General features: G+C 44.8%; 1 protein-coding gene across 1 annotated transcript in view; it reads left to right on the forward strand.

Moving 5' to 3' along the window:
* Nucleotides 1-27,500, forward strand: part of zzef1 (zinc finger, ZZ-type with EF hand domain 1) — a 75,819-nt gene that overhangs the window by 31,807 nt on the left and 16,512 nt on the right. The window contains exons 30-54 of the mRNA XM_063203532.1: nt 1-211; nt 638-802; nt 1,149-1,268; nt 3,310-3,471; nt 4,095-4,224; nt 6,601-6,739; nt 7,054-7,219; nt 8,120-8,406; nt 11,123-11,322; nt 12,494-12,656; nt 13,144-13,319; nt 16,194-16,375; nt 17,132-17,242; nt 17,530-17,704; nt 18,655-18,787; nt 19,724-19,974; nt 20,240-20,608; nt 21,188-21,288; nt 21,908-22,037; nt 22,439-22,624; nt 22,893-23,066; nt 23,360-23,503; nt 24,301-24,469; nt 24,874-24,972; nt 27,251-27,416. The exon at nt 1-211 is cut by the window's left edge and continues 178 nt beyond it. Coding sequence (XP_063059602.1) covers nt 1-211; nt 638-802; nt 1,149-1,268; nt 3,310-3,471; nt 4,095-4,224; nt 6,601-6,739; nt 7,054-7,219; nt 8,120-8,406; nt 11,123-11,322; nt 12,494-12,656; nt 13,144-13,319; nt 16,194-16,375; nt 17,132-17,242; nt 17,530-17,704; nt 18,655-18,787; nt 19,724-19,974; nt 20,240-20,608; nt 21,188-21,288; nt 21,908-22,037; nt 22,439-22,624; nt 22,893-23,066; nt 23,360-23,503; nt 24,301-24,469; nt 24,874-24,972; nt 27,251-27,416 — 4,309 coding nt within the window. The remainder of the gene's footprint in view (nt 212-637; nt 803-1,148; nt 1,269-3,309; nt 3,472-4,094; nt 4,225-6,600; nt 6,740-7,053; nt 7,220-8,119; nt 8,407-11,122; nt 11,323-12,493; nt 12,657-13,143; nt 13,320-16,193; nt 16,376-17,131; nt 17,243-17,529; nt 17,705-18,654; nt 18,788-19,723; nt 19,975-20,239; nt 20,609-21,187; nt 21,289-21,907; nt 22,038-22,438; nt 22,625-22,892; nt 23,067-23,359; nt 23,504-24,300; nt 24,470-24,873; nt 24,973-27,250; nt 27,417-27,500) is intronic.

A 27,500-nucleotide genomic window follows, 5' to 3' on the forward strand; every position in this document is an offset into this window, starting at 1 on the left:
CAACAGCATCAGCAATGGTTGGGGCCCAGGGAGGGGAGCCGGTGTCTCCCGCGGCCCTGCAGCGGCGCTCCATCTTCAGCCGCGAGCGCCTCCGCCTGCTCTCCTTCCGCTCCATGGAGGAGCCGCGCATGGCCCCCTCCGTCAAGGACCGCCACCCCATCCTCAAGGACATCCTCAACTTTATGAAGGACCAGCCCATCACCGTGGCCAGGTACTCGGACAAGGACAGCAGTACAGTAGTAGTAGTAGTTGCAGTAGTGCACACTTCTCCACTGCTGAGGTTCAGGGAAGAGATGCTGAAGTTGGACACAATTCACAGATCAAGTTTTCCTTTAGAAAGTGATCTTTGAGTCTGGTACTTGAATGGACCAAACACTGAAGTCTTTCAGAAAATACATGGAGTGAAAGCATCAATGTGTCACATCCCCCCATTTCCGTGTACTGTATACATGTACAACGTATATGTAAACAAATACACTTTTTTTTCATCAAAATCTTACTTTCATGTAAATGTGTTGAGAACTTCTGAGTAAGCTTAAATTATTTATATAGCCCTAGCAGTGTGTCTTCTATGTTTTGCTGCTCTGAAGTGGATTGCTGATTGCTTTGCCTCATCATGACCTGTTTCCCTCTGCAGTGTGGTTCAGACCTTGGCCCTGAAGAAGGCTCAGGCCCAGAGCGTGTGCAAGGTGCTGGAGACGGTGCAGTGGTGTCTGCGCGCCATGGGGAAGCCCCACCTCTTCCAGGCGCCCTGCATCCTCTTCCTCCAGGAGCTGCTCGCCTGCCAGAAGGACTTCTCTAGGTAGGTTTAAAAGAAACATTTGCATAGCTACCAGGCATACCTTCAAACGGCCAAACTGTTTTTATTGAACTGTAACAGCAAACTGAGCTGAGTGTTGGCATGAATTGTGCTTTACAAGTAAAGTTATTATTAGTTATGTCTGCTTCTCCAGACAGGGATCCACACAGTGGAGTTCAGCACCACTATGCTCAACAGACACTAAGACATTGCTGCTATCAATTGATGCATACCTAGTGGATTAAGTTGTTACCATATGTCTATCCTGCGTGTGTGTGTGAGGTGATAACCTTTGCTCCATTGCATTTTACTCTTGTGATAACCCTTTCTCTTTGGCCCGCTTGTGTAGTTATTTCTCGCAGCTGTCTGGCTGTGGTCAGGACTTGCGTGACGAGGTGCGGCGCTCCTACCATCGCCTGGTGCTGATGCTGGTGGAGGCTGTGCAAACCTTTGGCAGCCTTAACACAAAGTAAGACACCTGTCCATCACTATACACCTCACACATCCACTCACAATCTACCTACTTCCAACTATTCAGCCCTCACACCAAATGGATATGAAAATCTAATGACCACTGTCCCCTATTCCTCCACCTGCCATGCATCCTTCATCCACTATACGCTCCCATTTAAAGACCTCTGGCAATCTCAATACAAACTAGAATGGGCACTCGGTAGAGCGCAAACCTTCGCCTACGCCACTTATTTTTTTCTGGCCATCTTCAGAGTGTGGGGCATAACATTCTCCAAATTTTGGTGTTAGTTTCATTGAAATCGGACCGGAATATCGTAATATTACATTTTTGGCCCAGTCTTGACCTGTTATTCAATTCAGCATGCACACGTTGTTCTGGCATATAGTGCTTGGCAAAGAAAAACGTTTTTGACCTTTTCGTGACCTTGACCTTGACCTTGACCTTTGACCCAATCACTCCCAAAAAGTAATCGATTGTTCCTTGGGTCATGACCAATCATCCCAGAAAATTCCATAAAAATCGGCTCAATTTATGTTTTTGACCTTTTCGTGACCTTGACCTTGACCCAATCACTCCCAAAAAGTAATCGATTGTTCCTTGGGTCATGACCAATCATCCCACTAAATTTCATAAAAATCGTCTCAATTTACGTTTTTGACCTTTTCGTGACCTTGACCTTTGACCCAATCACTCCCAAAAAGTAATCGATTGTTCCTTGGGTCATGACCAATCATCCCACTAAATTTCATAAAAATCGGCTCAATTTACGTTTTTGACCTTTTCGTGACCTTGACCTTTGACCCAATCACTCCCAAAAACTAATTGATTGTTCCTTGGGTCATGACCAATCATCCCACTAAATTTCATAAAAATCGGCTCAGTTCTGTCTGAGTTATACGAAGTACAAACAAACATTTTGACCTTGACCTTTGACCTTTGACCCAATCACTCCCAAAAACTAATCGATTGTTCCTTGGGTCATGACCAATCATCCCACCAAATATCATAAAAATCGGCTCAGTTCTGACTGAGTTATACGAAGTACAAACAAACAAACATATTCACAAAAAATAAATAAAAATACACAGCGGGCAAAACATAACCTTCTGGCGAAGGTAAATATGACGCCTACTCCTACTCGCCCACCTGTGTTCAGCCACCATCCAATCACAGACTCTCCACCTGCCCTCTGTAATAACCCACCACCTTCTCATATTCACACAATTCAGCCACTTTATAACCACAAGAAATCCAGAAACTAAATACAGAAATGTCTGGATTTTATTAGGAAATGCCATTTTAAAATGCGTCTATCTATTTCAATCTAATATGGTTTATTCACAAAATGATATCTCTTTCCGTCAAGCATCATTGTGATGTGTGTTTTGACTTAACAAACCAATGTGTTGTAATGCCTGATGCCCGTAATCCAAACCATTTGTTTAAATTTGTCTTCACGCCGTGATCCAAACCATTTGCTTAAATTTGTTTTTACCGCCATCATCCAAAACATTTGTTTAAATTTTAATAATGCCATGCTCAGGATCTTCTCCTTTCCCCTCCGCCTCCCTGCTCCCAACCCAACATTTCCCCGGCGTCCTGCTGCCTGTCCTGTCGTGTGTGCAGACATGTTTAAGTAATCCTTAGAGCAAGTTGTTTAATGACACACTTTTCCTATGTAGTTGTGTCAATTCCATAATCTTCTAATGTCCTCCCCAACCCGACGTGTCCCCAGGATCCTGCTGCCTGCCATGTCGTGAATGCTGGCGTGTCATAGTTATGCTTAGAACAAGTTGCTTAATGTGTGTTGTTACTGCATAGTTGTTTTAATGCCCCATGTTGTTATTTTAATTCATCTGATTTCCTCCCCAACTCTTTGTGTGGCCAGGGTCTTCCTTCCTGCCCTGTCGTGTGTGCAGACATTTCAAAGTAATCCTTAGGGCAAGTAGTTTAATGACGTGTTTTTACTGAATATAATTATTTGAATGTAATTATAATTGTTATGATTTCCTTCCAAACCCCATGTGTTCCCCAGGATTCTGCTGCCTGCCTTGTCTTGCGTGCAGACGTGTCTTCTGCACCTGCTGGACATGAGCTGGGAGGTGGAGGACCTCTCCCTCTTCCTGGACATCAAGCTGCCGGACCTGCTGCTCACCATGAGCCAGGAGAACATCAGCGTACACGACATCGCCATCAGGTAGATGCTCACGACATACCGGACACATTCAAAAGTTCAAAAGATTCAAAACTTCACAGTTCGCAGTTCAAAATAATATCTATAGTAGAGATGCTTTGTTGCTCCGCATGCCCCCAATAGAACATAAGCATACACTACATCGCCATTATGTAGTTGCCCATTACATACGTGCTGTACAATATTAAATATCAACAATATGATGAAATATAGGCAGTGTAGTTCAAAAGATATCTATATTTTTAGAGAGGCTTTATTGTTGTTGCTCAGCATGCCCCCCGGAGAACATCAGCGTACACGATTAGGTTGCCGCATGACCCATACATTGTGAAAAAACACTGTACGAACAACTTGTACCACAAACATTTAGCTGTAAGGAACTGAACTTCTTCTTTGATCTTGAAATCCATTTTTTTAAATAGCTGAACTCTTTGATGAATATGGCCTGAATGATGCATCAGGCTAAGTAATCATCTGATATCTTTCGAATCACGTGTTGACATTTCATGCTATGCTATTACACAATATGACCACAGGTTAAATCAAATATGAACACGATTTCACATCAGCAAAGCACATTGTGCTTCACTGCATAATTGTTTTTCTGTGTTCATATGTGTCCTCAGTCAGTGGACGGAGGAGGACGAGATAGCGGAGCACGAGCGGAACATGGAGTGGATGGACGAGTGCATGGACGGCATGCTGGAGAAGTGGTACGACAAGGTGGTCCAGGGCACCGTGGAGAGCAGGAGGAAGGTAAGGGGCCAAAGGTCACTAACATTGTTGCGTTGCCAAATGTTGTGTGTCCTTATACAATAGTTAGATCCGGTCAATTTATTTTGCGATATCTGATTGGATGAGACGCGTTCTACTGGCATTCTACGCGTCGGTATGGAGGATGATGTCTAGGTGGACATCATCCCCGGAGACTCATCACACCTAATAATCACTCCGCCGTGGATAGAATGTAACCAGGGCCGCGCATTTTGAACTCGCCATCATTCTATCTCATAGTCTACTGCGGAGAAAGTGAATGTAACCAGGGCTGCGTAGTTTGAACTCACCATCATTCTATTCCATTGTTCTATGCTGGACTAAGTTGGGCGCACGCACGCCCGCATGACAGAGACGCGTATCCCAGTTGGTAGCTGGATTCTGGCAGAAAGGAAAGAAGTTATCTGATTGTAGTGCAGTTGTCTGGGCAGTTGGTACACCTCTGCGACCGCTATTTCGTAGTCTTTTGAAGGCAATCTAACACATAGCCTAGGCTACGTTAAATATCTGTTCATAGGCCTACACGGAAGATAGTTTCAAACTGGAGATATGCGGGACAACGGACACTTTTTTGACACAGCTACAGAAAGGCTATGTCAGTCTCCTGCAGTGTATGAGAACCGCTATAATCGGATCTCATTTGCGCTGCGGGAGAGGGAATGACGAGGAAGAGATGCCTTAAAAATATAGCCTAGGCTATCTTGCCATCCACCACGTGCAAATCAATTAATAGTAGCCTACAAAGTGGGCATCTGGAAGGAAGATACCGTGTGCCATGCAATTTAAAATGATGGCCGCTTGGAACTGGAATGAGCTTATTAGCCCGCCCTCTAACCCCACCCATTTGGACATTTATCCTGATCCCTTAGAATTTCCTGTTCGCTAGTTCGAGTTGCCCATATCCCTTCAGAATGATTTAGAACTAGCGACTGCTACCAAATAGTGACGGAGCCGCCCTTGTAACCTTGGATTATAAAATGGTTAGGCATAGTAATGTTATGTGTTAATGTCTGAGAACGAAGTAGGGAACAGTTCCAGAGTTTGCAGGTACCGGTATGTGTCATTAATGCAGTGACTGGCATTTTGAGGCCTAGTGGCTTTAAGAGTACAGTGTAGAGCAGGAGTAAGTTAAAGTTCAAAGGTCACTCTGACACGGCTGCTTCGCCAACTATGAGTATTGCGGTCAGCATGGAGTCACGAGACAAGTTTCTCTGATTAGTTGAGATAGAGAACAAATACAACTTGTGGATGGTGGGATCTTTCCAAGACAAATATTTGGGAAGTGCTCTGATGACCAACTGCAGAATATAGCTAGTTTGAACAAGATTGCCCTCATAGACAGGATCTGCGATTCTAAACTAAGTGGGTGTCAGTTCCAGAGTGTTTTTGCAGGTGTGTGCTGTTGACATACTGTACTGACTTGCCGTTTCCACAGTAAGCCTTGTGGCTTTCACGTTGGTCCTCCCTTGCACAGGAGGGGAGGGCACGTAATCCCCCTTCATGCCAACTGCTTAAGTGGATATTTGTGACTGCTCCTAACCATCCCACTGCAGCTCATGACCTGCACTACCATCTCATTACCCTCTCCTAAAGTAACTCCAAACCATGTTGCAGGGAAGATGGTGTTGGAATGATACAGTATTATTAAAAATGGCTCATTAATTGTATGAAATAAAAGCGCTAAATTCTATTTAGCTGATTAAAATGCATTCAACGTTTGAGAACCATGCAGAGAGATGGTGACCTGGCCTGTGCAACACATTGGGTTTTTTAAATCTCTTATCTTCGTTTGGTGAGGTCATCCATTACTAAGCAAACATTTCACCATCTCTTATGTCAACAAAAGTAATACTATAACTTCTGTGGGCACTTAAATTAATAAAACTGAATTCAATTGTTACAACTTGAAACGATTACTTTTGCATTCCTTTAAAGAGCCATATATTAAATAATGTGCACTAATTGGATAATCTTGCTTTGTTTACTGTACATGTAGATGCTCAGGCCTCTTAGTGGCCGTTCCTGCACTATATGGAATGCACATTGATGCAATGACAGTCCTTTGCTTCTTTGCACAGACTTTCCAAATAAACACTATTGTAATTCTCCTTCGTTCGTTCGTCCTCTATAGATTCACATTCTCAATCATAACGTGCTACTAATCATCCACCTGCCTAGATGCACATGTTCACGGCGCACTACTTAACACTTGTGATTTTGATATATCTAGCTAGATACACATACTCATAATGTACTCTACTAAACACTTGCCATTTTGAATCCTTCTCCCTGTGCAAATGTGCATATTCATCTTGCGCCACTAAACACTTGCCATTTTGAATGCTTCTCCGTGTGTAGATGCACATGTTCATCGCGCGCTACTGTGACCTGCTTAATGTGGAGATCTCGTGTGACGGCTGCGAGAGGATCGCCCCCTGGCACCGCTACCGCTGCCTACAGTGCACTGACATGGACCTCTGCAAGACCTGCTTCCTCAGTCAGTACACACACACACACACACACACACACACACACACACACACACACACACACACACACACACACACACACACACACACACACAAATACATTGGCTCTTAGTGCCACTAAATTTTACTTCATAATCTTTTTGTAAACATGCTTCAAAGAACGTTTCTCCCCTAATAGTGGTTTCAGATAAGGTTTGAATCGAGTAGACATTATTTTAGAATAGAACTCCCTTTGTAAAACGTCATGCATTCACACCTGAATTCCCTTGCTCCCTAGACGGAAAAAAATAAATGTGTGTGTGTTTACGTGTGCCAACCACAGGTGGTGCCAAGCCAGAGGGCCACGAGGACGACCACGAGATGGTGAACATGGAGTATGCCTGCGACCACTGCCAGGGCCTCATCGTGGGCAGCAGAATCAACTGTAACGTCTGCGAGGACTTTGACCTGTGCTTCGGCTGCTACAACGCCAAGAAGTATCCAGATAGGTACAGTACAAGTAATCACTCTGGAATGTGGACACCAGCAAGGGTGTGTGTGTCTGTGTCTGTGTGTCTGTGTATGTGTGTGTTCTGTCTGTTGTTGGCATGGTTACAAGAATGAAGTTCAGCAGCAGATAACGTTTGAACTTTGCACCTCACAAGCCTGTCAACAAAATGCTGCGGTCACCATGACTGCCATACAAAACAGACTAGAAACTGTACGCACCACGGCTCTCCTTGTACTGTAATCACTGTAGTCATGAGAACGAAAGTACCAGATGTTTTCAAGCCCATTGTCTGCATCACTCTCCTGCACCATTAGTATAATAATTATGGGAACAAAGAACGTCAAATATTGTTCATATGTTGAACTCAAATAACTCCTCAGGGCATGACGCGGCACAGTTTAATTAAGGATACATACCATAAATGTAATGCGCCCAGACTAACCCGGATTTCAGGATAGCTGAATGATCTGGTCCTACCCTGTTCTTTCTCCTATTCCTTTGCTCTCACACACTCTGTACTGTTCTATGAATTAGAAATGAAAGGGCCAGAAAAAAAATTGTTAGAAGAATTTCTTTATTTCTGAGAACCTGTTAAAACGTTTCTGGGGGGGTGGGGCGCCATGGCGCAGCGCGCTAAGCCCCACACACTTGGGCTTGCATGCCCATGGGGACCAGTCCGGACGGGGTCATTTCCCAGCCCGACCCCATCTCTCTCCACACTCTCTACATACACTACAGAAAAAAAAAGTTTCGTCGCTGTGCTTTTTTCCCCAGTCACCTTATATTTCCAAATACTCTATAATTTTTCATTGTAATAATGCATTAAAAACCTTCATGAATGTGTTTATTGAGTACCAAAATCTTTGCTTCTTTTCCCCCTCCTCTGTGCCCCTCTCAGCCACCTCCCCACGCACCGCATCACCGTGTATCCGATGGTCACCATCCGCATCAGTGACCGCCACCGCCTCATCCAGCCCTACATCCACAACTACTCCTGGCTGCTGTTCGCCGCCCTGGCCCTCTTCACCTCCGAGCTGACCAGCCGGCGCCCCAAGGAGGCCCACAGCCTGCACCAGCCCCAGCCCCCGCCCCTGCCCCCGCTCGCTCTGGAGCTGGCCGCCAAGCTGCATGCCCGCTGCTCCGAGCTCATCACCGAGTGCCTGCTCAAGGGTCAGACCGGCAAAGGTGGGTGTCTGTCTATGGTCCGTTTCTGTTTTGGATGAGGTGTTTTATGGCATGTTGTCTCTGGGAAGACATGTACTAGCTCATCACATAAATGTCGGCTCAAGGCCCAGACCAACAAAGGTGGGTGTCAGCTCTCCGATATGGTCAAGGTATATAATGTCTGGGTAGACAGATCGTAGAATAGAGTAACTTAATACATTAAAATGAAGCTGCACATGTGTTGCTCCGAGCTCATCACCAAGTGCCTCCTGAAGGGGTAGACTGCCAAAGGTGTGTGTCTGCTCGGCAGTCTAAAAATAATTACACTGTAGAATGCATAATGCCATCAAGTAGCCTTCTGTTTGTTATTAAGCGATTATGATTGATCAAGGAATACACTGGCAAAGGTGAGTGTCTGTCAGGGTCTGCTGCCTTGGAAGACTTATTTTTCGAAGTCTGGAAAAACGTAAGGTATTATGGAGGAGAATAGAGTAACTTGAATTAATTAAAATTAAGCTGCACGCAGAGTGTCTGCTCAAGGGACAGACCAGCAATGGTGCATGTCTGCCAGGGTCCCCTCATTCAGACTATAGTGCACTACTGCAGGGTATACAGTCACGTTGAGCGCATGTTAGAAACAGGGTATGAATTACTCCAAAATAATTAGAGGTTAACAGCTACCTGTACTTGGGTCTGCTGATGAGTTGTTTCTGAAATGTATGTAGTACCGTAAAGTAGAATGTAGTAAGTTTTGTAATCCCAGAGGGAAATAAAGCTGCACATGTAAGCTCATCATTGAGCACCTCCTGAAGGGGACCACGGACCAGTGAAGTTGATTATCTGTCCGTCTGTCCCCAGATGATTCATTGTTCTAGGGCAGTGTTTTCCAACCAGGGGTACATGTACCACTAGGGGTACACGAGCATACTGCAGGGGGTACTTGGAAAAATGAAATTTTAACAAATATATGGAGCTTAGTTACATTGGGATGGAGAAAGCGATATAGAACTTGACTTAGGGTGTACTTATGACACAACGAAAAGGCTTGGGGGTACACAAGACAAAAAAGGTTGGTAAACACTGTTCTAGGGTGTATAATGTCATGGAGTAGCCTTCTTATTTGTTATAATTGATCGTGGAACAGACCAACAAAGGAGGTGTCTCCTCAGAGTACAAAGAGTACAACTTTTTTTTCCCAAGGCGTATAATGTCACGGGAGATCCACATGGTCGGTGTTTTTTCTTTATGTCAACTTTCCATACTGATATTAAAAACTGTTCTGTCAGTCAGAGTATTTTACCCTAATGTCTAACTATAGAATTTATGAAGGCAAGGTATGAATAATGATACCAGCAATACGTATGTCAAAACACCCAGGGCATTTTATTTATACAATTTATACCACAGAGGCCGGCTATGGTATATTAAACAGTCGTGCATAAGAACATGATTAAATGCTTCTGTTAAGTGGTTGTGGTGTGTCAAAGGAGTTTAATTTCTGGGATGAATGCCCATGAATGTCAGAGGTAATGTCTATGTAATAAATATTTGATTATACTTTTATGGTATACAGTCATGTTAAGATTTTATAGGTCCAGCATAGTAATAAAATTGAAGTAGTAAGGTAGGGAAAGAATTCCAAAGCCCCTCACGGAACATTCTCATTCCAGTTGCAGACTTGATCACATCAATTTTGACCAAATCTTTTATGATCGGCTTATTTTAAGATTTAATCAATGTCTTTAATGATCTTAAATGTCTTTGTCAATGATTGACAATCTATCACAGGCATACAATGCACTCCTCTACCCTACCCAGGTCTTCTCCCCAACTGCCGTCCCTTTGTGTTCCGTATTTGTGCAGTTTGACTGTATGCTTCACTCCACCCAGTATCTCTACTGTATGTCCATTGCGCTACCCTCACCCCCTTCACCTCTTCTTTCCATCAGATCCCCTCAGAAGAGCAGCCCCGTGAGTCATCATTAGTATTTAGCATGACTCGGCTGTATGTTATTATTAAGTAAATATTCTTGTACAGTAGGAGCCACTGATTTTGTGCTATTGTCATTGACTACCCAGACCTTTGCAAGGAACAATCATGGTGCAATCTCAATGAATCCCCCTACATTACATTCCACTTAGCTGAGGCTTTTATCCAAAGCAACATAGTTATTTTACACGGTATTGGTTACAGTCCCTGGAGCAATGTGGGGTTAGGGGCCTTCCTCTGGATGGAGGTGTAGGGAGAGGTAAGGGTGGGATTCGAACCTGCAACCCTCTGATTTGAAGACCACCGCCCTAACTATTAGGCCTAAGCATTATGTACACCATGAATGTGTCATGGACGGTGTATGGTATGCTATGTATGAAGTGGAAAAAGTAAGCTGCTTCTACTGTATTGTCTGCCAAATGTTATGTTTTTGATCCTAAGGCACCTGCAAAAAACACCCGCTAAATGCCTAAGACCTTTTTGGGAAAAGGTCCCCTCAGCCTATAAAAACCTTAATATATCAGCCGCCAAAGCACATAAAAACAACAGCTGCATTTAAAAGCCAAGACCCTCATCTTGTATTAGGATGTGTTCATTCAGCTCTAGCATACCCAAATTTTTAATTTAAAAATATCAAACCTCATGAGCCTGAATGCTGCTTCCATGCAGCTCCAGGTGCCTAGGTCAACGTTGCATATACACAGCATCCAGCATCAGTGGGTTAAATGTAATGTATCCTATATGCAGGTCTGAAGGCGTCTGCTCTCATCTCCATGTTGTCCTCGGCTGAATCGACTACGGAGAGCGAAGTCGAGCCCTGCAGTCCTGTGGAGTCGTCCCAGGAGCTCAGCACCGCCACCAACACCACCACCACCACCACCACAGACACCTCCTCCCTCCCCGCCAGCACCACTGCCGTCTGCTCACCGACGCCCCCTAAAGACAAGGTGAGGAGATGCACTGTCCCACAGGAGTCAGTCTCTATGAGTGCGTTTTAATATGCGACCTTGCCTCCTCCACTTGCCTCCTCCACTTGTTTCTCGTCATGATGACATCACTGACAACAGCATTATATTTCAATATCTTGCAAAAGCTCAATTGTAGAGTCTTTTTCTCATTTGCAATTGGGATGGTGAATGAAAAACAGTCCCTCAAAAGTTGTTGTGGCTAGGCTGACAGCTGGGAAACTTTATCGTTTTCTCCACGGAGGAGGGGCCAGGAGGCGGGACGAGGAGACAAGCGCAAGTGGAGGAGGCAAGGTCGCATATTAAAACGCACTCTATGGGTTCTATTCCAATATCCTGACTCCCGTCCTCGACCTGTGCTTGTGGCTTCACGCTTCACGTGACTCCGTAGAGAAAACAAGACTTCACCGGTGTCAAACTAGACACAACAACTTTTGGGGGACTTTTACCCTTTCAACATCCTGATTGCAAATGAGAAAATTCCCTTTCAATTGCGCTTTTGCAACATATTGAATTAATCTACCTTGTCAATGACGTCTTGTGACATCATCACGAGGCCACAAGCATGAGCGGTGGACAGGAGTTAGGACATCGGAAATAACCCGACCAGTCAGATGATGGAGGGTTGTGAACTTCTGCTCATTCTACCCATCTCTTTTCATCATCAATAGCATACTGTGGGTCAGTTTTCATCCTCTGTATGGGAAGTCCCTTTGCATAGTTTGGACAGTAGGGGGCGTAGACAGCACATCATCCCAAGAGTCTTAATATACGGCTCTGGTCATACCGGTTCCTCCACATTGGAGAGCACTGCATTAACAGCAGGAAGGGAGGAAGTGTTTCCCATTCAATACTAGTGAATCCAGCCTGAGAATAGTGTTCCCATCAATAAGGTAAAATGGGACAGATGTGATGCAATATTGGTGACAAGAAATTGCCTTACTAAAAAGCAAAAGGGTTTTTTTTTGCTCTTTAGTAGAGTACCGTAATTAAATTAAATTAATAGGGAAATTAAAGGTCAGCATACACGTTATACAAATTGCTCAAATACAACACATATGCATACACACTGAACTCTACATACACATAGTAAATTAAGTGTTATTAAAAAAAGGTTTCTGATCTCACCCCCCTCCCTCCTCTCCCTCTGCAGAGGAAAAGCGCAGAGCAGGAGGCTGGAGAGGCGGCCCCGTCCCCCAAGGTGGAGGGCGAGCGGCCCGAGAAGAAGCTGGACTCCCAGGACACCCTGGACTCTGCCAGCCTCAGCCAGACTCCCTCCGTGTCCAGTGAGGGCACCCTTTCACCCGGAGTCAGAGGTCAGATATCCTGGGCACCTACTTGTACTACACTCAATTGATCCTCCACTGTTTATATATTACTGCTCTCTCTTTACTTGTTACTTATTACTTGTATATACTGCTGCACTCTGCATTGACCCCACATTCTATAGTACTTGCTTGAATGTCCTCTTTTTAAGTTACTTTGGATAAAAGCATCTGCTAAATGCAATGTAATCTAATATCCATGTTCCGCTCACTGTGAATCGTAAAGTGTGTTTAGATAAAAATGTACAATGTTGCCTCTCTGTGATGAAAAAAAGAAGAAAATATTTAGTTGACCTAGAGTTCATTCAAAACAAAAGGGACACAACCGTTAGGAAATAAAAGATGTACGCATTCCTTCCATTTAACTGTGCTCATCTAGTATCTGTGAATGCTGTTAATTTCTTTCCCGTTTACCCCCCTTTTCTCTCTTATTCTCTCCCCTCTTGCCCCTCCTTAACTCCCCCAATCCCCTCCACAGCTCCAGAGTCTGAGGGGGAGACAGCTTCTTCTCCGGCCACGGAGACGTTGGAGGGTGAGAAGGTGGTGACGGAGGAGAAGACCGCCCGTATGCCGCTGCAGGAGCACGTGTTTGCAGAGTGCTCCAGAGAGAGGATCCTGGGACTGCTGGCCGCCATGCTGCCTCCTGCCAAACAGGTACAGTACACACACACACACACACACACACACACACACACACACACACACACACACACACACACACCAGAGAGAAGGTGCAGGGGCTGCCTGCCGCCAAGCAGGTCTACAGATACAGTTGAGGACGATATTATTAGCCTCCCTCTTGAAATTAGACATTTCTCTTGATTTCTCAGTGAGAATGACCATTATGAACCGTTTCTGTTATTCTGAAAACAAATACACTGATAGAGATAATGCCCAATGAGTTGAATTTTCATTTTTCTATAGTTACAATGAGTTTAAAGGGACACTGTGTGAGATTTTTAGTTGTTCATTTCCAGAATTCATGCTGCCCATTCACTAATGTTACCTTTTTCATGAATACTTACCACCACCATCAAATTCTAAGTATTCGTTATGACTGGGAAAATTGCACTTTTCATACATGAAAAGGGGGATCTTCTCCATGGTCCGCCATTTTGAATTTCCAAAAATAGCCATTTTTAGCTCCAGAAATGATTCTACTTGGACCATACTAGAAAATATTTGTTTATTACTTAGACAACTTTCATGTAAAGATCAAATTTGGCAATTGGCAGCCCAGTTTCAATTAGCAGCATAGTTGCAGTACCCTTTTTGACCATTTCCTGCACAGTGTCCCTTTAAACAGAAAAGGGCAAAAATGACAAGGACAAAATTATTAGCCCCCTGAGCATTAATAGTCAATATGACGCCATTTATGAACCAAAACTGACGTCTGGCTCTTTGATTAGTTGTTAACTAGATTGGAACATGCCCTACTATGGATTTTGGTCCATTTCTCCATTGCAAATTGTTCTAGCTGGTCAACATTGTATGGATGCTGAGCATAGACATTTGCCACAGACTCTCAATGGGATTGAGAACTGGACTTTGAGCGGGTCATTCCAGTATCATGGTTTTAGTTTCCTTGAAGAGCCTCTGAACTAATTCAAATGTTTACTGTGGGTTACAATGTTGTTGGAGAACCCAGCAATCCAGATCCAGACCCAGACTCCCAGGTTTGGACCAGGTTAACTATTTGCAATGGACAAAAAGGGCCAAAATCCCTGGTTTGGCATGTGCCAACATAGTTAACAACTAATCAAACTGCCTGATGTCAGTTTTGGTTTATAAATGGCACTTAATTGATTATTAATGATAAGGGGGCTAATAATTTTGTCCTTGCCATTTTTACCCTTTTTTGTTTAAACTCATTATGAAAATGGAAAAATCCAAATTCAACTCATTGGACATTATCTCCATCAGTGTATTTGTTTCCCGAATAACAGAAACGGTTCATAATGGTCCTTCTCACTGAGAAATCAAGAGAGATGTCTAATTTCAGGAGGGGGGCTAATAATATCGTCCTCAACTGTACCAGTCTAACCACACCACCAACTAATCGCAAGCTTTTTGTGACACGTGGCATGGGTGTTTCTGTGTCACGTCCTTTGTATTCAGCTGATGTTTTTGGAGGTGTGACAACACCCACCACCACCACCATAAAAAATATAATCTAGTTTAACTCCAAAACAGAAATGATTGTTGTTATTATTAAATAGGAAGTTACCCAAACTTCAGTAGTATAAAGGGTCTAAGTGCTCTGCTCTTAAATTCCTGTTGGAGGAGAGCAGGTTTAGAAGTGGCTTGTGGGTGCGAGTCAGGGTGTCAGAGCTGTTTCGATAGTAGGAGTTCTTCAAAGAGAGGATTTTCTTGGAAATTCCAAAAGGATGACCCTGTGCTGCAGGTAGAAAACGGTTGTTTGCTTATAAGTCGACATGCGCCTCATCCGGGGTTGTCTTTTTATGGCAGTATGCCGTCTGGAAGGAAATCAGAGCAAAACACACACACGCACGCACACAGAAACGTACAAATAAAATATCCCTTTGTTGAAGAATGTATAACCTATTCAGACGCTTTGGTTATAAAACGTCTGCCAAATGCAATGTAATGTAATGTAGAATTTCAGTGCTTTTTATGTTTCCTGTGGCGCTACATTCCCATGCAGCGATCAGACCGTGTCTCGAAAGTGAAAAAGAGGCTTTTAGTCCGGTACTAGTCATCATCTGTGTTTATGTATTCCACCTCCTGTTGATGGTCTTCTTTTCCCTCTCCCTTTGCCTCTCCCTCCTACTCGCTCCTTGGGCGACAGCGTGCAGTGAAAGCCCAGAAATGATGACGAATAGTTGTAAACATAAAATATTACGTTTTTTTCCTTCCAAAGCCTTCGAGGCGTATGCCACAGTGTCTTGTTAATCATCTTTTCTGTCCTCCCTCGTCCTCCTCATCGTCCTCTTCTCCACCTCCCATCTTTATTCTTTTATTCCAATTCCTTCTGCTTTCCTCTCCTGTCTCGTTCCCCTCTTCTTGTCCTCCTCCTCCCCCTTCTCCTCCTTCCTCTCATTCTCCGTCTTCTGTTTACTGCATTTCATCCTCTTTATCCTTCTCGTCCTGCTTTTCATGTTCACCCATGTACTCATCTTCTTTGCCCTCTTTCCACTCTTTTCTCATCCTGTCATACCTCATCATCCTCCACCTGTTCCTTCTTTTGTCCTCCTCTTCCTCATCTTCCTCCTCCACCTCCTCCCCTACTACTTCCTACTACCCCTCCTCATATCACCCCTCTCACTTTTCCTCCTCCTCCCTTTCCTCCTCTTCTGTGTCCTCTTTCTTCCCTTTCTTCCCCTCCTCCATTTATTTTCTGCCTCCCCTCCTCCTCCTCCTCTTCCTCCTCCATCCTCCTCCTCCTCCTCCCCCTCCTCCTCCTCTTCCTCCTCCTCCTCCCCCTCCTCCTCCTCTTCCTCCTCCTCCTCATCCTCCTCCTTCCTCCCCCTCCTCCTCTTTCTCCTCCACCCTCTCTCTCCTCTACAGGGCAGCAGTATGTCCTTGAGCAGTCTGAGCTCCATCCTTCCTCTCCTCTTCCGGGGTGTGATCTCCAACGCTGGCTGCCTGAATGAGACCTACCACCTGACCCTGGGCCTGCTGGGTCAGCTGCTGCTGCGCATCCCCCCTGCCCAGGCCGATGCCGCTGTCACAGAGGCCCTCGCCGACAAGTAAGACTTTGTCTTTATTGTCTCTTAAAGGGTATGCCACTATTTTGGGGCTTAATACAGTTAAAATTGTTGGCCAGTCTTTATGAAGGTGGTAAAGTGTCTTATTTTTCATGTAAGCCGTTGTCTTGCATGTCGCTAAGCTAGTGAAAGTCAATGGATCCGTGTAACATGCTACAATGCTACACGGATCCAGTGACTTTCACTAGCTTAGCGACATTCTCCCTCTTAACTTGTCTTAAAGCAAGACAACGCTTAACATGAAAAATAAGACACTTTACCATCTTTATAAACCCCAGCCAACGATTTTAACTGCATTAAGCCCCAAAATAGTGGCATACCCCTTTAAGAGAGAAATGTTGTTCTTCATCTTTGCCCAACCAAACATCAAACATTTGTCCAAAGTAATAATGCAAACCAAACATATTGCATACACCCCTATCAGAAAATATTGAAAAAATGAATAAATACATGTTACTAATTTGATGATTGTGACAATGACTGTATATAAGAATGGTCACCATTCCATTCATTTAAACGGATTTAAAACGACCATTTCCAATGGTTGATATGCAATCAGAGCACGCGTTTCTGTGTTTGGAATCGCAAATCAGAAACACCTACTCGATATCAAGGCAAGACGTGACATCTAGCGGTTTCTGAGTGGTCAATCCAAACCAGGAAATCCTTTGTTCTGGTAGAAAATTGATAGTTAAAAATTCTTCATATGTGTTGAACCACTGCTGTGTGTGTCCACAGGTACGAGCTGCTGAATCTGGGAGACGGTGGAGGGGCCGCAGGCGGAGCTCCAACACCGGGATGGAAAACCACACAGCTGCTCTTCAGTCTGGGAGCAGTGTGCCTGGACAGGTGCTTTGTACACACACACACACACACACACACACACACACACACACACACACACACACACACACACACACGGCTGCTCTTCAGCCTGGGAGCTGTATGACTGGATAGGTTTGTTGGACTGTACAAAATAAATGTGCGTGCGTGTGTAAGTGTGCAAATGAAATATTTTAGATAATCTTGGCAACCTGGCACATTAAGTCACATGATGTCTGTCTCTCTGTCTTACTTACTTACTGACTGACTCTGTGTCTGTGTCTGTGTGTATTCTTTTCCTATGTCCTCTGCAGCCGAATTGGTCTGGATTGGGCGTGCACGGTGGCGGACATCTTGCGTGACCTGAACGTGTGTCCCCAGTGGAGCGGGGTGCTGGCCGGCTTCACTGACCACTGCATCCAGCAGCTGCCACACACTCTCAAACGCACCAACCTCTTCACACTCCTGGTGCTCGTGGGCTTCCCTGAGGTACAATCAACTCAACACACACACATAGACTTATACACGCACACACGCGCTCACACATGCACACATGCACACATGCACACACAAACACGCAAACACATCCACAACCAATTCAAGAAATGCCCTGAGTCTGAGAACACAATATCATCACCAATGCTGCCGACAACATTTTAAAAAATATATTCATGCTGTTTGCCTTAAGGAATAGTTTGCCTGCAGTTGTCTTTCCAGGATCTCATGCTCTACTGTAAACACAAGTAGACTTCAGCCAACATCAGACTGTCAGCTTTTCTGAAATAGCAAACAGTTTGCTAATTCACTCACAACAGACTTCAGTCTCTCTTTTTTTTGCTATGTTTGTGCAGCAATGAGAGGTTGTAAATTATTTATATGTGGTCTATTTTCATTATTTGCATACCATGTTGTGCTCCATTGCCATGGCAAGTGCTAACACTGCCGCAGAAAAGCAAATAGACATGATGGGTGGGATTTAAAAAAATGTGGATAAAAAGTGGATAATTTTCTAGTGTAGCATATTCTCACAAACATTCCTGATTAATTGGGTGCCAAACTGTGCGTGCGCGTGTGCTCATGTGCGAGTGTGTGTGTGTGTGTGTGTGTGTGTGTTTGTGTACTTTGGCATGATGCCTGCTAGTCTAACAGCGTTTTCTTTTTGTCAGGGGTTTGACATGAAAGAATGTTAGCTTGTTGCCATGGTAATACGCTGATGGCAGATAGAGAGAAAATAAAATCTATTCATTGCATTGCTGTTCATTCATTACCTTTCACTTTCAGAAATGTAATTTATTCAGTAATGGTATTCAGTGTTCCCTAACAGACTAAATGAAAGATATTTTTTGAGGGCCTCCTGCTGTTTTTGGTATGTTGTTTAATTAATCCGATTTTTAAAAATATTTTCTTTTCTTTTTTTGGCTGCCTTGGCTGTACTTTAGGTTCTGTGCATGGGCACTCAGTCAGTGTTCATTGACAATGCCAACGAGCAGCATAACATGATCCTGCTGAAGCACTTTACGGAGAAGAACCGGGCTGCCGTGGTGGACGTCAAGACACGCAAGAGGCGCACTGGTGAGTCAGAGACTCTGCACACCGGTTACGAAAAAGTGCGGAGCACTGCTCTGCCAACATTTGATCCCACTGTTTTCAATACAACCCCACGCTCTGGTGCTGATGTCCATGGATATCAACCAGGCTTGTACGAAATTCCGAATGGAAAGAATTTCAATTCAAAATAATGCCATAATACGAACACTAGGTGGTGCCATTACCTTGAATTTCTTTGAATTTAATCTACACCACCCATTGAAAGTACATACAACACCACCACCTAGTGTTCATATTATGGCATTACTTTGAATTGAAATTCTTTCCATTCGGAATTTCGTACAAGCCTGATGTCAACTGCCGATTACGGGAGAGTTCTATTTTGTCGGAGCTGCCCCTTGTTTATCAATGCACTGCTGTGATGAAATAGAGACCGTTCATTGTTTATCACGTCTGCACCAGTGTGCGGGGGTAATGGAAATGGTCAGAACCAATACTGCTCCTCAGTGCTGTCAGAAGCAGTGTGCGGAGGCACTCGCATGGAAAGCAGAACAGCCCACCTTGCATTGTCTTGCAATCTAGTCAGCATTGTCTTAGTCAGTCTGCACAGTGACGCCCACAACCATTTGAAAGTGAGAGCGTTTAAGTAGGGTTTTCATTTTATTTTAGGGATCTGGCATCTGTCATCTTACTTTGTAGGCTTGTCTTCCTTTGGAAAGGAGGTTGCTTATCAACAGAAATGCTCATAACGTCAGTGTAAAGGTGACTGTTCACCTGTGTATTTTTATTACTCTCTGTTATGTAAAGGGCATTACGGATATACTTAGTAAAAATGAGCTAACAAGAGTTGGGTATTTGAAGTATAATTAAAAGTATATTCATACTGCAATTATCCAATTATGCCGATTCTTCAAGATTCACTCCATTCCATGATCTCTCATCCTGGTACTCCTATCACAGTGAAGGACTACCAGCTGGTACAGCAGCACGACCGCAGCAGCAGTGCCGCTGACTCCTCCCCCTCTACCTGCTCCTATGGAGACAGCCCCGCCCCCAGCCCAGGCTCCGCCCACCTGTGCCGCTACCTGCAGCACTTCATCACGGTGATCAGCCACCTGCTGCAGACAGGGGTGGATAGCTCCGCCCCCGACGCTGTGGAGGCTACCTGGGTGCTGTCCCTCGCACTCAAGGGGCTCTACAACACACTCAAGGTACACAAACACACACACACAAACTCTTTCTTTCTCTCTCTCTCTCGCTCTCGCTCTCTCTCTTGCTCTCTCTCTCTCTCTCTCTCTCTCTCGCTCTCGCTCTCTCTCTTGCTCTCTTTCATTTGCACACACACACACACACACACACACACACACACACACACACACACACACAAACTGTCTCTCTCTCACTCAATACATAATGTAATATTTTTGTTTGTTTGTGTTAACATGGTTTTGCATTCATGCCCCTCCCCATCTCCAGAAGCACGGCGTGGCCCAGGCGCAGGAGGCCATCCAGAGCTCGGGCCTGACCCAGCTCCTGGTGCGCAAGTGCAGCAAAGGCACGGGCTTCAGCAAGATGTGGCTCCTCCGAGACCTGGAGATCCTCTCCATCATGCTCTACTCCTCCAAGAGAGAGATCCACTCCATGGCCGAGGACACGGACGCCGAGGGAGAGCGAGGAGACGACGAGGATGACGAAGAAGAGGATGAGGAGGGAGAGGAGAACGGAGAGAGGAGGAGACAGAAGGGGCATGACTCGGATCATTCGAGCTGCGGCGACAATGACAATGAGAACACCGGGCCGGACCCGCTGGAAGGGTTGGACGAGGAGACCAAGATCTGCTTCCAGGTATAGAGTGGTGAAGGACGCTTTTTTCATGTCATAGAAAACGGTTGTAGTGTTTTTTTTATTTCATAGAAAACGATTTTAGTGGTTTTCAGGAAGTCTAGACCAGTGTTTCCCAACCAGGGGTACGCGTACCACTAGGGGTACGCGAGCACACTGAAGGGGGTACTTAGAAAAATGTAATTTTAACAAATGCATGGAGCATAGTCACACTGGAATAGAAAAAGTGATGTAAAACACAAGTTAGGGGGTACTCGTGGCACAACAAAAAGGCCCGGGGGGTACTTGAGACAAAAAAGGTTGGTCTAGACTGTCTACACTGGTCTAGACTATGGTTGTGAAAGGTGATGCGTAGGGGGAAAAAGTACGGTGTATGGGGGGCCTTGGCTGGAATGTACCTGTGTATGGGGGGCCTTGTCATGGTAAAGTTTTAGAACGTCTGGTGTAGACGTTACATTTGACATGTCGTACATTCACGATCCAGAAATGTATTGTTTTGGGATACTCGTGATGAAGCTCCAATGCACTGTCAATCTGTAGTGTGTCTCTTATTGTTTTTTTTTCAACGTGTTCCCTTGCTAGATTACCCATGATGCCTTGAATGCGCCGCTGCATATCCTCAGGGCCATGTACGAGCTGCAGATGAAGAGGACCGACTCCTTCTTCCTGGAGGTCCAGAAGAGGTAACACTTGACACTAGGGCTGTAACGATACACTCAACTCACGATTCGGTTCGTATCACGATTTTTGACCTACGGTTCGATACAACCCACGATTTCTGAAATGTGTCTCCACTGAAGTTTGGAAACACTATCACATCAAATCATAAGGTTGTTTTCTGGACTAATGGGTAATAACACTTTGAAAGGGTGTATCACGATACTGCCTCCTTGTATCACGATACAGTATCGTGACTGTGTATCACGATTTCTCGGTTCGATACAATATCGTTACAGCCCTAGTTGACACATTTACACCTAATTTACATTACTTTACATTATACTTAGCTTACGGTTTCGCAAAGCGACTTACAGATATTTCGAGGGTATTGGTTACAGTCCCTGGCGCAGTGTTGGGTTAGGTGCCCCGCTCAAGTGCACCTCAGCCATGGAGTGCAGCAGTAGGGAGTGGAAGGGTGGGATTTGAACCCGCAACCCTGTGATTTGCAGTGCAACTCCCTAAACAGTGCACCACGACTGCCACCATAATTTAAAAACCCAAACTTTTTAAAAAATGGCTCAGGACAATTATTGTCAATAGCAGTTACTCATGTACAGTATTGTGTGTTCCTCATCATATCAGGTTTGATGGAGACCGGATCAAGACTGACGAGGCCATCCGCACCCTGGCCCAGAAGTGGCAGCCCACCAAAGCCCCCCGATCTGTCACCACCAAGGCCGTGGACACAGACATGGTCGTAGTGCCGTGTGTGGTGAGTGGCGCATTTCCGCCAAATGCACTGAAGCATCAGCAAAGCAAAGCAACAAACAAAAACTGTACAAAAAGTTTGGCATATCATATGACATACCCACTTTTTTATTGCTCTGTGAAATCCTGTTGCCCTTTACGCCTGTAAAGTGCTATAATCCTAAAAGTGGATTACAATGTTTACCCACATTCTCATTGGGCTAATGTGCTTAACACTTTTGAGGGTAAAAGGCTACTGTAAATATAGCAACATAGCTGCAATTGTATCATGGTGTATCTGCTCACTACTGTACACTAATCCCTTATTCTATGAGCAGTCTAAGCTGAAAAAAATCATTCTTGCAACACAGCTGCAACATGGACAAAACGTAACTCTCTAACTCTCCATTCTCTCTGTGTTTCCAGTCCAAGCCGAGCCGGTGCGAGAAGGCGACGGAGGAGAGCAACATGGTGACCCAGAAGCTGATCACCAACACGGAGAGCGACCTGCAGCTGAGCTACGCCAAGCAGCGCCGCACCAAGAGCTCCGCCCTGCTGCACAAGGAGCTGGACGCCCGCAGCAACAAGGCCGTGAGGCAGTACCTCGTCAAGGTACTGCACCAAATCACACTCCAGGACCTCAATGGAAATCAGATTTTTACAGTCAAATCAATCATGCACATTTCATTCATTAATTAATAGAATGTCTTTTATTGTCGCTGTTTTTTTTACCATTTACACTATACGCATGCACAGTGAGATAAAAAAAGCAACTCACTTCTGTGCAGACATTGAAGTGAAAATGTTGTCAAAGAGTAAATAATATCAATCTAAAAATACAATAAATGATATCGTCACTAAGTGATCTTCATCCATCCAGGTGAACGAGGCCATTGCCATCCTGTATGCGCGGCACGTGCTGGCGTCTCTGTTGGCCGACTGGCCTTCGGGGGCCCCCATTAGCGAGGAGCATCTGGAGCTCAGCGGGGCCTCCCACCTGGCCTACATCCTGGACATGCTCATGCAGCTGGAGGAAAGACCGCTCTGGGAGAGGGTGAGTGTTTAGAGAGGTTTGTGTGCGTGCGTGCGTGCGTGTGCATGTCAGTGTGTTTTGGTCTATCAGTCATGCTCTGCACGTGTATGTCCGTTCACATACGTGTGTCTATGGATGCTTGCTGGTGCATCTGTCTGTGTCTGTACAATGCAACCTTGACAAGAGTGTTACCGTTAACACCAATTCTAGTAGCACTTTTGCATTAACACAGCAATGCCTTTTTCTCTCTACATCCCAAAGATTCAGTCAGTTAATTAGAAGATTGTGAATATCTATTTGATGTTTGTGTGCAGATCCTGCAGAAGGTGTTGACTGGCTGTGGTGAGAGCATGCTGAGCAGTCTCTCCCTGACGGCCTGCCAGTTCATGGAGGAGCCGGGCATGGCAGTGCAGGTGCGGGAGTCCAAGCACCCCTACGACAACGACACCAACTTCCAGGTGAGGAGCACAGAGGCCTATACTAAGAAGCTGCTTCTGGAGCAAACCAGGGGTCCGTTTCTCGATTCTTGTCATTGCTAACCGTCTTAAGACCGTCTTACCGTTCCCTTGGATTTAGTGGTGAGCGTCGCTGTCGAGAGAGAGTTGAGTCGCTCTTACGAAGGACGTTGCTACCGTCGTTAGCAAAGACGCTTTCGAGATACGGACCCCTGGTTCAGTTGAGAGGTAAATCATCTAATTGAAGAAAATGATGATTCAGGCTCTTCCATTAGATGATTTGCCTCTTAACTGAATCTGGTTTGCTCCTGAACCAGCTTCTTAGTACACACCTATGGAGTAGATGTTTCAACAAGCATGAAACAAGCGTACATTTTGTTGGGGGGATACAGTAGAGGAGTGTTTGTCTGCTGGTTGTCGGGGATGATGAGTCTAGTGGGGGTCTGTCTTCATTGTGCTATGGGATGGCGCATGTACCTGTTGCAGGATGACTGTAGCGTAGCCCCTGTGGTTAGTACATGGAAACTGGCTCTGATGGATGACAGTCTAACGTGTTGCAATGTTATCAGACTTAAGCAAGACTCTGAAATGATATTGTCTGAACTTCATCAATGAATGGATACAGTGTAGTACAATAACATTAAGACAAGCTAGCGCCATCTACGTTCATGTAGTATGTGTCATCTTGGGCTCAGTGATCCAGCTAGTGTCATCTGTTGATGTCGTATGTGGTCTTGGTGTCATCTTGGTCTCAGTGATCCTAACCATTCTGGACATATCCGTTTCCCTAATAACTCCAGGACAAGGTGCACATCCCGGGTGCCATCTACCTGTCGGTGAAGTTCGACCCGCGCTGCCACACGGAGGAGGGCTGTGACGAGCTGCTCATGTCCAGCAGCGGAGACTTCCTGCAGGACCTCCACAACTTCAGCGGCTTCCACCAGAAGTGGACCGACTTCGAGATCCCCGGTGAGATTTGCAGTGCAGTAATAGTAATAAAATCAAATTGGTGAGATGTGCAGTACAGTAATGGTAATATAATCGAATTGACATTATATGTAGCTGACACTTTTATCCAAAGGGATTATTATGGACATATCCAGGCTGCTACTATGCAAACACACCAGACATATCGAGTAGTGGTCATATCATGTTTGTGTTTGTGTTTGGGGTGTGCTCCATTTGGTTAGAGATCTACCTCATTACTCACTGTATGCTTAGTGGGCAGAGCTGTGTGCATGGGTAAATGTGATGTGTGTCGTGTGTCTCTGTGTGCGTGTCTGTGTGTGTGTGTGGACTGGAGGGGTGGGTGTCTTTCTGTGTGTGTAATGTCTGTTTTGTTTGACCAGTGTGTTGACATTGTTGGCCTGCAGGGGACACCCTCCACTACCGCTTCGTGTCGGACATGAGCAACACGGAGTGGGGCTACAAGTTCACTGTGACCGGCGGCCATCGGGGACGCTTCCAAACAGGTATCCCTCCCAGCATTATTAATCTCTTCTGTTCCTTGGTTTTTGTCATGAACTTTAGCCGGTGTATTTTTTTCTGCCTGATTTTTGCTGTTTCATGCAGTGTTTTGCACTATGAAGTTCGCAAAGATCCATAAATATTACTTCATTATCCTCATATATCTTATAATAGTAATGGCACCACTCTTGTAATCGTGGAGTGTAAGGAACACATTGGTCATTCTGGCAATAAAAGAAAAGTAGGCAAGCTACAGGTCTGGGAGTAAGACGTTTGAGTTAGTCCAGGGGGCCCCAAACTATTCCAACTTGGGGCCCACTTGAATTTTTCACAAATGTTCGGGCTCTTCTTCTGACCCAATATCACACACACAAACATTATTTTGATTTTAAGATTGAAGATAAATGATTTCAAGGCCCCACCAGTTTGAGATTCACAGTTTGAGAATCACTGATGGTGCATTCAGACCGACTGAGAACCATGCTGGTGCCCATTCCCACACCTAATCGCACCTCAACAGCCGGCATGTTCACTCCGCAGATCTTAGCATTCACAAATCAGGAAGTTGGTTCACAGTGTGAACTGTGTGGTGACAATGTGGACATCAGCAGGTTCAGCCGGGTAACACCAGTCACATACGGAAAAGTTCCGGGCGGTATGAACGCGCATGGTTTGCTGGTAAGCACTTTAGTTGCGAATGTAACTGGTGCAGGCATGGGCGCCGGCACTGTTTTGGTCGGCCTGAAAACTATGAGTGGATGAGGCGCCAGTCCACTATTTTGTCTGCATGGGTTCCTTCCTGTCTGGCCGGCAGCGAGGTAGAGTATGATTGATCACCGTGATGGCTCTGGAGCAACACAGCACCTGCGTCCCCTGTCACCTGTGGCAGGCTCCAGCCTCATCTTTAATTGACTGAATTATATTGGCCTGCCTGCCTCAGGATAGAGTCTCATGCTGAAAATAACACAACTAGGGGGACAGTGGCGGTGATGGGATATGAGTGTCCACTTGCTTTATATCTTAGCTTTCAAAGTAGCAGGAAAATAATTATTTTCGCTTTTGTTTTTCTGTATCATTTTTTTATCGTTTCACTTAATATCCAGGCCACTGCTAAATGGTCACAATTAGTGCTTGTCAGTAGGGATGCACCGATTCCACTTTTTTGAAAACCGATACAAGTACGAATACATTAATGTGTGTACTTGCCGATACAGAGTACCGATACCGATACCTTTTACCACCAAAATACAATGAAGATAAATGCATGGCCTTGTTTTTTTCCACCTGTGATATTTTTATTGTACATTTCCATGTAGATTTAAATGTTAGTAAATGTATGAGGTGTAGGGATGCAAACGATTAATTGATGAATTGACTTTAATCAATCAATGCGTTAATCGAATAAACAACAATAATCGCAATTAATCGACAATTCAACTGACAAGAGACCCAGGTGAAATGGGCATGTGAAGAGTGTGTGTGAAGAGGGGTGTGAATAGTGAGAATATTTAAATCACCTTTGTATTAAAGAATTGGAATAGAATTACTTTAAATGTGGCATTTTATCAAAATTTTTAATTAAAATTTTTAGATTTAGTTGGTTTTTTTTCGAGAAACATTGAGATTTCGGGGGAAAAACCTTGCTTATCAATTAATCGTAAGTCGATCGATAAGGCTATCAACTAATGATTAATGAATTAATCGATAATTTGCATCCCTAATGAGGTGGCACTTTTTTCCATGCTGCTTTAAAGTCCACAGAACGTGACAAGATTTTGCATTGTTTTGTGTAATAGCAGTATCGTTCCTGGTATCGGCAAGTGCTTGACGAGTACCAGTACGAGTATAATGAGCAGTATCGGGTGCCGATACCGATACCAGTATCGGTATCGGTGCATCCCTACTTGTCAGTCAATTTGCCCCTTCCCTTTGAAGAGCTTTGGCTTCTTTACGGCATCTTATGCCTTTGAGCTTTTGTTTGTTTTGAATATGCGTGGTAATTAAGAGTATAATAATGATGGGTTTTATTCAAAAAGCACTTGTGCAAACATCCAAGGTTGAAATGTTCCAACAAATTTGCTATTGCTTTGTCCTTGTCTCCGGAGCATTGTTTTATGCCCCTCTCTCTCTCTCTCTCTCTCTCTCTCTCTCTCTCTCTCTCTCTCTCTCTCTCTCTCTCTCTCTCTCTCTCTCTTCCTCCTCTCCCTCCTCCCTTTCTCCCTCGCTCTACTTCTTTCGTCCCCTATTCTCTCCATCCTCCTCTCTCCTCCTCTCCTCCTCCAGGTTTTGAGATCCTGAAGCAGATGTTGTTGGATGAGCGTGCGCTGGGTCACCTGCCGCTGGCCGACATCTGGGAGTGGCAGGTGGGCGTGGCCTGCAGGCAGACGGGCAACCAGCGCCTCAAGGCCATCCACCTGCTGCTGCGCATCCTGCACTGCCCCACGCACTGGTGAGACCACACACACCTTATACATATACATGCTTATATTACTCTCTCTCATCTCATCCTGCACTGTCCCACGCACTGGTGAGA

Source organism: Engraulis encrasicolus, chromosome 7 (assembly GCF_034702125.1).
Source record: "Engraulis encrasicolus isolate BLACKSEA-1 chromosome 7, IST_EnEncr_1.0, whole genome shotgun sequence".
Classification (NCBI taxonomy): domain Eukaryota; kingdom Metazoa; phylum Chordata; class Actinopteri; order Clupeiformes; family Engraulidae; genus Engraulis; species Engraulis encrasicolus.